This window comes from Gymnoscopelus microlampas (assembly GCF_963454915.1).
Source record: "Gymnoscopelus microlampas genome assembly, chromosome: 24".
Taxonomy (NCBI): domain Eukaryota; kingdom Metazoa; phylum Chordata; class Actinopteri; order Myctophiformes; family Myctophidae; genus Gymnoscopelus; species Gymnoscopelus microlampas.
In genome coordinates this window covers 1452362-1466869 of record NC_139961.1, presented here as the reverse complement: position 1 = coordinate 1466869, position 14508 = coordinate 1452362, and the positions used below count along the sequence as shown (strand labels likewise).

Sequence of the window (14508 nt, the reverse complement as noted above, 5' to 3'; positions counted from 1 at the left end):
CGGTCGTGCTCCATGGAGAGGCCCGGTCCGCAGTCACAGTCTTGAGACGCAGCTGGCGTATTTTGGGGGGTCACAGCCTGGAAAGGTTTAGAACCACTGCATAGAGTATTGAATCAGGTTTGTGAAGTGAGACATGTCACTCTGTGAGAGAGAGAGAGACAGACAGACAGACAGACAGACAGACAGACAGAGGGGAGGAAGAGAGGAGGATCTGTGTAACACTTTAACCATTATTTTATAATTTGGCTATTCAAAAATATCAGATATACAAGCTCATAGCACGGCAACCGAGTGCCACGCTACGAGCTTGTAGATCTGCTATTTTCTTTTTTTTTTCAAGCTAACTTTTGTTTTACTCAAACCTTTGCTTGTTAGGGTCCCTGGAACAATACATTTTGAGATGGGGGTCCAAGCAAAGATTTGAGTTACTGTGTGCTGTGAGTTAATGTTTGTTTTAAAAAAAATATATATGTATATTTATTCAAAGATTGATTTTCCCGTTCTAAATGTGTTAAAGTCATTAAATGTGTGATTAACAACTTAGACCCTCTATTCTTAATCAAACAGACCTTGAGATGTGTGCACATGTCTGTTTTTTCTCTCTCCAGACCAAATTTCTGCGCCAAAAATAGCCGATCTACCTGTTGGGTCATGTGTTGCCAACTCGGAAGTAAAAGTTAGTTAAAGGGATAGTTCACCCAAACAATTACTTATTTTCTATCAATTACACACCCCATGAAGCCTTGAATTCATGGAGATTTTTTTGTTTTTGTCGCTTTCCTGGGCCAATAATTTGATGACTGGTGACTAATGGTGTCTATTCAATGAGCACAGCTGAGATAAGTGTCTCTCCCTGTAATGTCCTGTAGAGGGCAGTGTTCACCTGCATTAACAATACAACCAACAGCTGGGGTTTGCACATAGATACAGGTACAACAATTTAACAAAAGGTTCTCAGAGTGCGGTCTGTGAGCTTGTAGATCTGCTGTTTTCGAATGGCCAAAATGCATATAGGGCTGAAGTGGTTAATGCATGTTTTGTAATAATAATCAAAATCTACAAAGTAACTAGTAACTAAAGTTTTCAAATATTTGTAGTGGAGTAAAAGTACAATATTTGTCTCTGAGATGTAGTGGAGTAGAAGTAAAAGTACTGAAATTTGGAAATACTCCAGTAAAGTAAAAAGAAGTACCTCAAAATGAGTACATGTACTTAGTTACTTTCCACCCCTGGTGGCTACAGGGTGTCCCCGCCCACGCCTGGCTCAGGCTGATGATGCGTTGCTCTGTTAGGCTCCGCCCACGCAGGCTCCGCTAGCCGCCGCCCACACGCCATGAGGCCCCGGCACACAGTACCGCCCACTGGCCACGGTTACCCTGGCAACCGCGCCGGTGCTGGGAGGGTGTGTGCCTGACTGACTGGAGCGTGGGAGTTCAACTGAGAAAAGCTCTCTCTCTCTCTCTCCCTCTCGCTCTCTCACACACACACACACACACACACACACACACACACACACACACACACACACACACACACACACACACACACACACACACACACACACACACACACACACACACACACACACACACACACACACACACACACACACACACACACACACACACACACACACACACACACACACACACACGCACGCACACTCACGCACACTGTTTGTTAATGTGTCCAACTGTCAGTAACAAACTAACAATGTAAATACATATGTGTCTAACTGTCAGTAACAAACTAACAATGTAAATACATGTATGTGTCTAACTGTCAGTAACAGTAAATGTCATAAATACATGTATGTGTCAAACTGTGATAAATGACTCAATGACATAAATACATAGATATTGTGAAAAAAGCAGATCTACAAGCTTGTAGATCTGCTTTTTTCACAATCTTTCGTGTATTATTTGAGAATTTGGTCAATATTTGACCAGTATAGTTTGTTAAAGTCCTCAAATTGTCACTTTACTGTCATCTGGGGACCCCCCAAAATAACTGACGGACGCAGCCTGGGGTCCCGTGGGTTATGCTGGGGCATCAGGACCGTTCCAAAGGAGGATCTCCTGTCCTGGTCTGCCGGGCTAGTTTATGTCCAACCACCGTGGGTCTCGGGGGAGTTTGTCCCCACCAGCACGACTCCCTGGTCGGCTTCCCATCAGCGTGCCTTGCTCCTGGATCAGGCCGCGACCTTTGCCCCTGTCCCCACTGCACACCACGGCCTGCCTCAGTCTCACGTCCCTGCGGTCGGCGGGGTACGCTTTTCATCCGCCATGGCGCTCACCGTGGACCCTTACGGTGGCCCTTTCCCAGTCCTGAAGGTCAGGGACAAGGCCTTTATCGTCGAGGTCGGGGGCCTGTGTAGTGACTGTGTTAGGGCATAATTCACCATGGGCTCTTTAAGAGAGTGGGAGGGGGGTTGATTAGAGACAATAGGAGTGTGTGTGTGTGTGTGTGTGTGTGTGTGTGTGTGTGTGTGTGTGTGTGTGTGTGTGTGTGTGTGTGTGTGTGTGTGTGTGTGTGTGTGTGTGTGTGTGTGTGTGTTGTGTTGTCAGTGTGAGTGCAGTGTGTAATACATGGGACACGTTGCTCTGTGTGCCCAAAGTGAGAAGTTCCAATACGTTCTTTCTATAGCAATTCCTACAGCATTTAGTTTAACTCACAGATAATGAAAATAGCAGATCTACAAGCTCACAACACTAATGTGAGGCGTTGTGAGCTTGTAGATCTGCTATTTTCACAATTTTTGCCTTTCTTATATTATTTGACAATTTGGTCAATGTTTGACCAGTTTTAATAATATAGTTTACTTTTTCTTTTCATTTTGAGGTATTAAAAAGGTCTTAAAAGCCCCCCCCCCCCCAAAAAAAAAAGAAAAATCATGTGGGCGACCCCACAGCCATGTTGAGAACCACTGGTCTATGGGAAGGACAAAAAACCCGACATGGATCAGACCAGAGGATCAGATGTAACATGAGACTAAAGAGAGTGATGCCTCCCTTCCCCCCTTTTTCCCTTTTCCTGTGTTTACACTTTACAGCATTGAGGAGAATGTCCTCACATGAACTACATGAAGCTACATGACGCACACATCCTGATTTCTTTCAACTTCTGCTCCATGAAGGTACAAATATCTATCCACTAAACACAAATACTTTATGTGTCCTTATTGTCATGACAGAACAGATTCATATAGGTTTAATATTCTACACATCTCAACTTTATAAAAGTGTGTTTAAGGAAGTTAAAGACAAAGGCCACAGATATGAGTCATGTATAGGGCTATGCCCACAGTCTGATGAAAGCAGACACCGGTCTGCTGCTTTATGAACATAATGTGTAGGACAGGGGTCTTCAACAGGGGGTCCAGGACCCCTAGGGGGTCCTCAGAGCAACTACAGGGGGTCCGCCAAATCTTTGTGTGATATGATTTTTTTTCCCCTTAACCACTTGAACCCTAGCATCCCTTTTCTGAGGAGAACTTTAGCCAAAAATAGCAGATCTACAAGCCCACAACGCCTTGTGAGCTTGTAGATTGGCTATTTTTGGCAAAGAGGCATGGGTGTAGAGGGAAAAAAGAGCAGACCACGTAAACCAAAAATGTTGAATCTGAAACACAATTGTATACGATATAGAGGGGGGTCCCTGCTTCATCTCTCTCTCTGCTAGGGGGTCCTTGGCCTGAAAACGTTGAAGACCCCTGGTCTAGGATATATATTACATGTATTAACCAGTAGTTTTATGTGTCTGTGAGTCTGGAGTGGACTTTGTCTCTGTGGTTCTTTACTGACTCATATCATCATTTCATGTGAGATGAGGCCAGCAGTGTTGTTGCTCCACGACTGACGGTAGAGCCAGTGTCAGGACCAGTGTTTTACTTGGGCGGGAACCCCTTTTTGTAACTATACCAGGAACCCCTTTTGGGGTTCTTGTTGTTATGTACAGTATATAGCAACATACATTTTTTGTAATTTTTGAATAAATATTAGAAGTTTTTCAGAAAACCTAGGTCAGGATTTAGAAGATGTCAATATAAAATAATGGCAATACTGCAGTGTAGACATACTCAGTTACAAGTAAAAGTCTGGTAATCAAAATGTGCTTGAGTAAAATTACAAAAGTATTAAAATGTACTTTAAATACCAAAAGTAAAAGTAGTCATTGTGCACAATGACCCATTTCACAAGTTCAAAACGTGTACAAATATTTTGAAAATATCAGATCTACAAGCTCACAATGCATCGCATTGTGAGCTTGTAGATCTTTTTTCAAATGGCCGAAATATATAGGCTACTATAGGGCTAAAGTGGTTAATGTATATTTTGTGATAATAATCTAAATCTACAAAGTAACTACACTTATTTGTTTTAGCTCATAAATCATTTGATTTTGATATTTGTCTCATCTGTTTAAGACAGTAGAAAGCTGATATATTGCACTTTTACCTTAGAGCTAGGTATACTCTTGGTTGCTTGTTTTTGCAGAAAATGCACTTCAGACTTCTGGTGATTAGTAGTGCTGTTCCCTACCTATGTTGAATGCACTTATTGTAAGTCGCTTTGGATAAAAGCGTCTGCTAAATGACTGTAATATAACTACTGTAGTAACTAAAGCTGTCAATTAATTGTAGTGGGGTAAAAGTACAATATTTGCCTCTGAGATGTAGTGGAGTAAGTAAAGTACTTAAAATTTGTAAATAAAAAGTAACAACATCCTCAAAAGTGGACTTAAGTACAGTACTTGAGGAAAAGTACTCAGTTACTTTACACCACTGCACATACATCATGTATATTAGGCTACTGAAGTAATGTATGAAATACATATTGAGAGATATTATTTCTAAATCCTCATTTCGTACAGACCAGATGTACTTAATCTGTCTGTAAGTAGAGTAATTATCTCATTCACCTGATGCATGTTTAATAGTAATGCATTCACTTTATTCACAAGATTTACTGTCAGTTGTGCCATTTTTGTAGAGGTCTGACATCTTGTTTTCTTAAAAACGGTTTGTTTTAATGTCTCAGCAGCAGTGTTCATATACAGTTTGTTCTCCTTTGTGGTGTTTGATAACACGTCTGGAGTGAATGTCAGTGTGTGTTAACTGTGATAAAATATAGATGATCTGAGTCTGACAGATACACTTTCTTTTCATTACTTTATTCAGTTCCCAGAACTGAAAACACATCATTTAACTCAACCTCCTTCAACCACAATCCATGTTCCAACTGTAAACAAAGGTCCAACTCTGTTTTATGTGGTTCATGTACACCATCTACTGGTCAAATTGTAAAACTACACCATCTGATCTGTGATTTCTCTGCTGTAGAGTTTTAAACTGATTCATTCTGTCAGAACTGGACTGAACATTTAGCTAGATGTGACTCCATTGTATTATATCCACTGTTAATACACACTGGATGTAGAAAATAAAGCAATACATGTAGTTTCCAGTAGGCTATAGAGTTCCAGTTCCTTTGGCATCACTGTGTTTTATACAATAAGGTACAATGTTTAAACTCCTCTACCCTTCATGACAACAATGGTTAAATAACTTGATTTAATGATAAACTAGATTCACTTACAGTCAGTTTGTGACTTGGATCCGCACAATGTAATGAATGTTGTTATGAATGAGTGAAACTAACCGTGTGCGCGTGTGTGTGTGTGTGTGTGTGTGTGTGTGTGTGTGTGTGTGTGTGTGTGTGTGTGTGTGTGTGTGTGTGTGTGTGTGTGTGTGTGTGTGTGTGTGTGTGTGTGTGTGTGTGTGTGTGTGTGTAGGTCTCTGCTCTACCATGAGTGAGTCTGTGGAGAGAGAGGAGGGGGGCGTGGCCTCTAAAAGCATCCTGTCTGAAGAACATGAGAGGTAAATAAACATCTATGACATCATCACTGTCTTCATCATCATCATCATCATCATCATCATCATTGTGTCTCTGTTGTGTTAAAGGTCAGTCCATCAGGACAGACCAGACTCTCCTGTACCCAGCTGTGTCTCCATGAAGAGTGACCGGTCCATGGGTAAATCAACTTCAGAGATGAACACCACTCTACTGAACAGAGGTTTGAATGTATTCCTGTTGATGGTCATAATTATACTGGAACCAGTGGTTTGAGGCCGAGGCATGTAAGACGTCTTTTTACATTTTAAAAGGTGCATTAATTTATATAGTGTTTGTATCCAAAGCACTTCACAATAATCATAACATTCACACACACATATTCCCACAAGTTTGAGGAGAATGAGTTGTGTCTCCAGGTCAGGTTGAAGGCAATGTTTACCACCAATACTTGAAGCTAGAGACCATGTAGAGGAGAGGAGAGAGAGATTACACAGCTACAGATTACTCAGGGAAGCCACACACTGTCTTGTTTAAATGTGTCTGTGACATCATCATCATCATCATCATCATTGTGTCTCTGTTGTGTTAAAGGTCAGTCCATCAGGACAGACCAGACTCTCCTGTATCCAGCTGTGTCTCCATGAAGAGTGACAAGTCCATGGATCGACCTATCACCTTCACTGATGGACACCACTCTACTGAACAAAGGTTTGAACTTATTCAGATAGTGGTATGATGAAGAGTCATGTAATATCCCTTTATCTCTCTCTAGCACACACACCATTGGTGGGCTATTCACAAACCACACAGCTACAGTAGCAAGTTGTTAGTCATAGCTAGAGATTACACAGGTAAACCACACTGTTGTTACACCCTGTCTTGTTTAATTCAGAGTAGAGGATTAATGACATATGTTTGAATGGTTTCAGTATTGATTTTATAATTCAATAATAAATAAACTAAATAGTGTTCAACCTCTCTTTCTATCAGGGTTCATCAGCAGAGATCAGTCTCTCCTGTATCCAGCTGTGTCTCCATGAACAGTGACAGGTCCATGGGTAAACCTATCAACTTCAAAGATGAACACCACTCTACTGAACAAAGGTTTGAATTTATTACTGTTGATGCTCATATTTTGCAACCATGGAGGTGGAGGTCGATGCATGTAAGATGTCATTTTAAATGGTAAAATGTACATTTATATATTGTTTTTATCCAAAACACTTCTCAATAATCATAGCATTCACACACATATTCACACTGACTGTGGGGGAAAACATGAGGACAGTCTTGCTCAAGGACACTTCGACACACAGCCAGGAGGAGCCGGGAATCGAACCAGAAACGTCCTAAGCTGCCGCTCTAGTTTGACATTATCTGTCATAATAATCAGTCAAAGATAGAATGATGTAGTTGTATGCTTGTGTCATTGATACAGTCATATTATGAGCAGAGTATTTAGCAGCTATGACAGTCATATACTTATGTTATATTAATATGAATACCTTTGATAGAACACAGGTATGTACATGACACTAATAGATATCATACTAACTCAGTGGCCTTGTGGTTAGAGTGTCCGCCATGAGACTGGGAGGTCGCGGTTCGATCCCCGGCCGGGTCTCAAAATGAGACCCAATGCCTCCCTGCCCAATGCCTCCCCGCGGGACTCACGCGCACGGGGGTCCTCATGCACGCGTGCTGCACGCGAAATCTTTGGGCGGTTCTGGGCGGATTGGGTTCCTTTTTTTTCCAGTTTTTGGTTACTTTATTTCGGTTTTAGGGTTAGGATTCGGGTTAGGTTAGGGTTATGTTATTTAATTCTTATTTTTGCCTGATTTGACCGATTTATTATCAAAAAAATTAAACACAATTAAAACTTTTTTTGCAAAAAGTGGGGGGTATGAAATCTTCTCTGTAATATGAGTATGCTATTGCTAATAATAACTATAATAGAACTACTAGGCAAATAAAAAATTTGATCTGATGGATAAGGTTCTGTGCAGACTGCAGTCAATTTAGAAACACTTGGTTGGACCCTACCTGCTCGTAGTGTCACTGTTGGCAGGTCCAATGCTCCTAACATTATCAGAATGGCAGCTGCTAAATCCTCTGATGACCATAACATTCTCCTCTTCAATACCTTCGGTTTACCCCCCAACTTGGAAGCACCAGGAGGAGGTTGTTTGTTTATAATTATTCACAACGTGGTCACTGGTCGCTATCACTTTTTTTTTTTTTTCTCGGTAGCTTTCACTGTTTTAAAATACTTGCTTAAATATGCACACTTTGCAGCTTTTGCACAGATAGCTCTTGTATCCTCTTAAATGTTGTTGAGCTGCAGATTATTTTCTTTCCGACTTGTATTCCACCGGCGATACGTGATTTAATTCACTGCTCGTTCACAAGAACACGGCCGGCTCGTCCAAAAAAACTCGCCCCAAAACACACTCGCCCCGGGTATATCTGGCGGCCTCGGTCGGCGAAAAACTTAGGGGCGAGTGTGTTTTGGGGCGAGTGTTTTAGCCTGCGCAGCGTCTGCGTTTCTCCTCTCGAGTCTCGACAGACACACACACACACACACACACACACACACACACACACACACACACGCACTCGGCCCGCCCCCTGATGACAGGCTCCACTGCTCCGCTGCCTGCGCACAGCCAGTTAATTGATATATATTTGGCCGCGGACCCCCATTTGAAAATGTTTTGTGCCAGGGACCCCCAGAAGCAAAGATATCAGTAAATATTTGCTTTAAAAAATATAAATATTCAAAGATATGCACACATTTTCAAGATTTTTCAAAAGATCTGCCATTTTTGAATAGCCAAAGCTAAGTGGTTAAAATGATTGTGACGCTATGTTAACTAATTTTGCTGGGGACCCACTGGTGGCCCCCGGACCACTGGTTGAGGACCCCTGCTCTAAAATAAAATCTCTGCCTACTAGGGCTGGAAAATTAACCAAAAATATATCGAAACCAACATATGTGACCCAGGATAAAGAATAAGTCATCTAGGCTTCTTTTTTTTCATGTCATATGAAAGCAGGGAATCATACCTAAACATTTGACACATTGCTTGTGCAGTTTGACGCACCTGTTTCCGAGATAATATGGCTTATAGAATGATGTCTTGCAGAGATTCAGTGAACTGATAAAACTGGCCTTAAAGGTTCTGTGAGAGTTTAACCCCCCACAGCAAAAGTTTGAAATCATGACATTGATTAGAATTCATATCACAAATCTAAATATGTGTACAAATACAACACATCTGTATAGCCACCCTAGCATCCCTATTCTGGGGAAAACATTCACAGACAATAACCAATACGAGCTCGGACTGTGCCAGCCTGGTTGTGAAGTTATTTAGAAATCCATGCATTTGTTGTCCATGTCCATGCATGATGATGATGTCTGTGTCATTGGTATGGATGACAACTCTGTCAACTTTGTCATTCTGAACACTGTACAGGGTGTGGTGTATTATTCTTGTATCAGCCTCCTGTTGTGTGGATTCTAGTGCAGAGACATCTTCAATAGACCCCTCCTTGATCACCCCACTCCTTGGCCCTCATTTATCAACGGAGCGTGTAAACCGCCGTATATTTCTATATATTCGGCCGTACACCAACATCGAAGTCACATTTATCAACGCATCCTACACAGCCGATCCGACCGTACATTTGGTCCCAGCCTTGATAAATGTCACGGCTGAAACCGAGCGTCATTTAAATAACACGCCCTTAAATATTCTCAAAACGCCCCGATTTTACGACATGAACCAGAATACGATCAAAGAAGACATCATGAAAAGTCAATAAGAAAGAGTTTCCCCCGCTCGCCTCGCCGCACACGCCCCTCTCTCTCTCTCTCTCTCTCTCTCTCTCTCTCTCACACACACACACACACACACACACACAGCACGCGTATAATTAGAAAATAGCAGACCTACAAGCTCACAACGCGTGGCGATGCGACGCTGGCTTGTGAGCTTGTAGATCTGCTATTTTCAATGCAGCCAGATATGCAATCTTATCTGAATGACTGTTAAAGCAGTTTGTTTAAATTACTTTATAAAATGTTATATTTTCACAGGGATAATTTATTAGTGTAGATATACATTTATGAGTGGATTATGTGTCCAGATGCCTGTCAGACAGTCAGACAATGCTACTCCGCAGGTCTAGGATGGAATAAACGGGTGCAGCCAAAGTCAACAACTGGTCTCTACCAGACGTGAGATTTCAGCGTACCGTAGGATGAAGCCCACGTCAGGATATATTGATAAATGCCGAAAGGTGTGGTGATCTCGCCGTACGCCCATTATTTGGGCTGCACCGCGTTGACAAGGGCCCTTGTCTCTTCTTTAAACCGCCCACCCAGGTAAAGATGTGTTGGACCAAGGGCCGACTTACGTTTCAAATGTTCACCCCATTCGTCGCAGAGGAAACTCAATCCGCAAGTTTCCTAGGGCGTCGTGGTCATCACTTCCTGTCGATTTGATCCATGATACCTGATCGGAAGTGATGCCCACAATGCCCTAGGAAACTTGTGGATAGGTTTGCCTTGTTAGCTGACACAGCAACAAAAAGCTGTGTAATGCATATACTGACTTCATATTCTTTGGTAGGTTTTGGTCGAACATATCTGTGTTCTTGCTCAGCTGTCTTAAGACTAGGTCCACTGTACCGGTCACAGCAGAAGTGAATGTAACACAGAGACCGTGTTACATTGCCACCACAAAAAGTATTGGTAAAGTAGTTGCAGACAATAACAAATATCTTAAATATTAAGACATGAGGATAGATCTGTGGTTTAGAAATGAAGCATTCATTTACAGCATATGTGGAAGCTATTCAGTATTTTTCACATTTATTTATTGTCTTTATTTAGTTGATTTGTTTTTGTGGAATCAGTTTGTTTACAGCTATATTATTTAAGGTAATTTGTGTTTCAGCTAAAATGCTTTTATTTTGAAGGTGTTGGGTCAATTTGGGCACACAGCTGGGTTTATTTAAATCAATCAGGGCACAGCAGCAGTCAGTGGGCACCGGTAAGGTCTATGTTTTTTTTTTGTACCAGTATGGGCTGAGTTCAGCAAACATTTCAGCACCTTTTGCTGTATTGTTCTTGCCGAGGTGAAGCTAATAAATACCACAAAAACGTCGATGCCTTGTCTGGACAATGGACTCATTACCAACTCATGATCTGCGTAAGATCCACTACCTGGTGCCTCAGTGGCCTTTTGAAGTTTTATTGTTGTTGACAAATAGCCACTACAGCATAAGTTACTCCAACTACCACACCTGAAATAGAGGTAACACTTGATACCACTTTTTTAAAGTTAAACTGTCTTTTCTCCAGACTCCCTGCACCTCCCTGTATGTAAAGAGGAGGATTCCCCTGAAGAGAAGAGGAGCCCCAGTCTGGTCCAGGAGGAACCAGAGCCTCCAAGTGAAGATGATGGTGAAAACAGAGACACAGAGCCTGTAGCCAGCACCTCAACTGAACACATGAAAACACAAGCTGATGTAGAGGACTGTGGAACATCACATCCAACTAGTGATGACCAGCTCCTCTCTTCACACTGTTCTGAATCTGACATCACTGAAGACAGTGATGAGTGGGAGCCCAGTGTAGATCAGTCACCTTTAAACACACTGAAGTCACACAAGACACAACATGTGGAAGGACAGAGATTGTCTTTGAGCAACAAGATGTCCCAGGACCTGAAAACATCGAAAGAAACTCACTCCATGCAGAGTCACACTGGGAAGAAAAGATTTAGTTGTACAGTGTGTTGCAAAATGTTTGATTGTAAGGGACATCTTAATACGCACATGAGGACTCATACAGGGGAAAAGCCATTCACTTGTACAGTTTGTAACAAAGGCTTTCGTCACAACAGTCATCTAAAAAGACACATGAGGACTCATACAGGGGAAAAGCCATTGACTTGTACAGTTTGTAACAAAGGCTTTCCTGACAACGGTAATCTAAAAATACACATGATGACTCATACAGGGGAAAAGCCGTTCACTTGTACAGTTTGTAACAAAGGCTTTCGTGACAGCGGTAATCTAAAAATACACATGAGGACTCATACAGGGGAAAAGCCGTTCACTTGTACAGTTTGTAACAAAGGCTTTTGTGACAGCGGTAATCTAAAAAGACACATGCTGATCCATACAGGGGAAAAGACATTTACTTGTACAGTTTGTAACAAAGGCTTTAGTCACAACGGTAATCTAAAAACACACATGAGGACTCATACAGGGGGGGAAACCTTTAGCTGCAGTTTGTAACAAACGCTTTGGTCCAAATGCACAAAGATTCATACGCAGAGAAGCTGTTAGTTAAACTGAAACAAATCTTTTTTTCAAAGGATCAATCTGAGTTGATAAATAAGACAAACGTATGATCTAGGGCTGGGTCTTATGACTTCAAATCAATATCACCATTATTTACAGCTTTTGCCTTGGATTATTTACGTTTAATGAGCGGTGTTAATGCATTGTATAATTATTATAATGTATTACTAACTATGAGGATTATTATAAAACAAGATCCTGGCCAAAATAAAAAGTCAGAGTGACCTGTAATTATGAAGCTGTGTGATACTTGACCATATAAATGGCTTTTTTTTTTTTTATGTTTTATGATTATTGTTATTAAGCATTAGTATTTATGGGTTCTTATGATTATACAGTGTTATAAGTAGATTATAATGTATTATAAGTATATTTATAAAGTATTATAGAGCAACTCAATTCACTTGTACAGTTTGTAGCAAAGGCTTTTGTGACAACAGTCATCTAAAAAGACATATGAGGACTCATACAGGGGGGAAAAACCTTTAGCTGCAGTTTGTGATAAACACTTTGGTCCAAATGTACATAGATACGCAGAGAAGCTGCTGTTCACCATTATTCATAGCTTTTGCCTTGATTACTTACGTTTAATGAACAGTGATAATGCATTGTATAATTACTACGACTTACCGCACCCAAGTCGTGCTACTCATGCACTGAGTTGGCAGTGCCCGGGATCGAACCCATGACCTTGTGGTCTGAAGGCTTTATAATGTGTTATGATTATTGTTAATAAGCATTAGTATTTATGGGTTCTTTTAATTATACAGTATTATAAGTACATTTATAAAGTATTATAGACAAAGAATCCATAACAAGTTTTCCCCTTATGGGGACAAACATGCCTAACATTTCAGCCTAGCGCAGCCGCTGTCAGCGCAGACATTCACTGGTCTAGCCCCGTTATTATGAAGCACCAACATCTCTGTTTTAATTCACATGTTCAGTTATGATAATTAAATAACATTCTGCATTCATAACACATTCTATAAGCACTTCAGCTTTTCAGAAACAACACCACGTTGCTGCCTACATGTAAGCTATACAACATACTATGATCACTACCTACATGTAGGCTATACAACATACTATGATCACTACCTACATGTAGACTATACAACATACTATGATCACTACCTACATGTAGGCTATACAACATACTATGATCACTACCTACCTGTAGACTATACAACATACTATGATCACTACCTACATGTAGGCTATACAACATACTATGATCACTACCTACATGTAGACTATACAACATACTATGATCACTACCTACATGTAGGCTATACAACATACTATGATCACTACCTACATGTAGACTATACAACATACTATGATCACTACCTACATGTAGACTATACAACATACTATGATCACTACCTACATGTAGGCTATACAACATACTATGATCACTACCTACATGTAGACTATACAACATACTATGATCACTACCTACATGTAGGCTACAACATACTATGATCACTACCTACATGTAGACTATACAACATACTATGATCACTACCTACATGTAGGCTATACACCATACTATGATCACTACCTACATGTAGGCTATACAACATACTATGATCACTACCTACATGTAGACTATACAACATACTATGATCACTACCTACATGTAGGCTATACAACATACTATGATCACTACCTACATGTAGGCTATACAACATACTATGATCACTACCTACATGTAGACTATACAACATACTATGATCACTACCTACATGTAGGCTATACAACATACTATGATCACTACCTACATGTAGACTATACAACATACTATGATCACTACCTACATGTAGGCTATACAACATACTATGATCACTACCTACATGTAGGCTATACAACATACTATGATCACTACCTACATGTAGACTATACAACATACTATGATCACTACCTACATGTAGGCTATACACCATACTATGATCACTGCCTACATGTAGGCTATACAACATACTATGATCACTACCTACATGTAGGCTATACAACATACTACCTACATGTAGGCTATACAACATACTACCTACATGTAGGCTATACAACATACTACCTACATGTAGGCTATACAACATACTATGATCACTACCTACATGTAGGCTATACAACATACTATGATCACTACCTACATGTAGGCTATACAACATACTATGATCACTACCTACATGTAGGCTATACAACATACTATGATCACTACCTACATGTAGGCTATACAACATACTATGATCGCTACCTACATGTAGGCTAT

The 14508-nt window shown here is 40.7% G+C and overlaps 1 protein-coding gene across 1 annotated transcript in view; it reads left to right on the top strand.

Annotated features, from left to right (window-relative positions):
• The window catches only part of LOC311040686 (uncharacterized protein), a 65384-nt gene extending 52890 nt beyond the window's left edge, over positions 1-12494 (top strand). Inside the window, exons 6-8 of the mRNA XM_084051015.1 lie at positions 6447-6563; positions 6846-6959; positions 11227-12494. Coding sequence (XP_083907141.1) covers positions 6447-6563; positions 6846-6959; positions 11227-11251 — 256 coding nt within the window. The 3' untranslated portion in view covers positions 11252-12494. The remainder of the gene's footprint in view (positions 1-6446; positions 6564-6845; positions 6960-11226) is intronic.
• The last annotated feature ends 2014 nt before the right edge of the window (positions 12495-14508 follow it).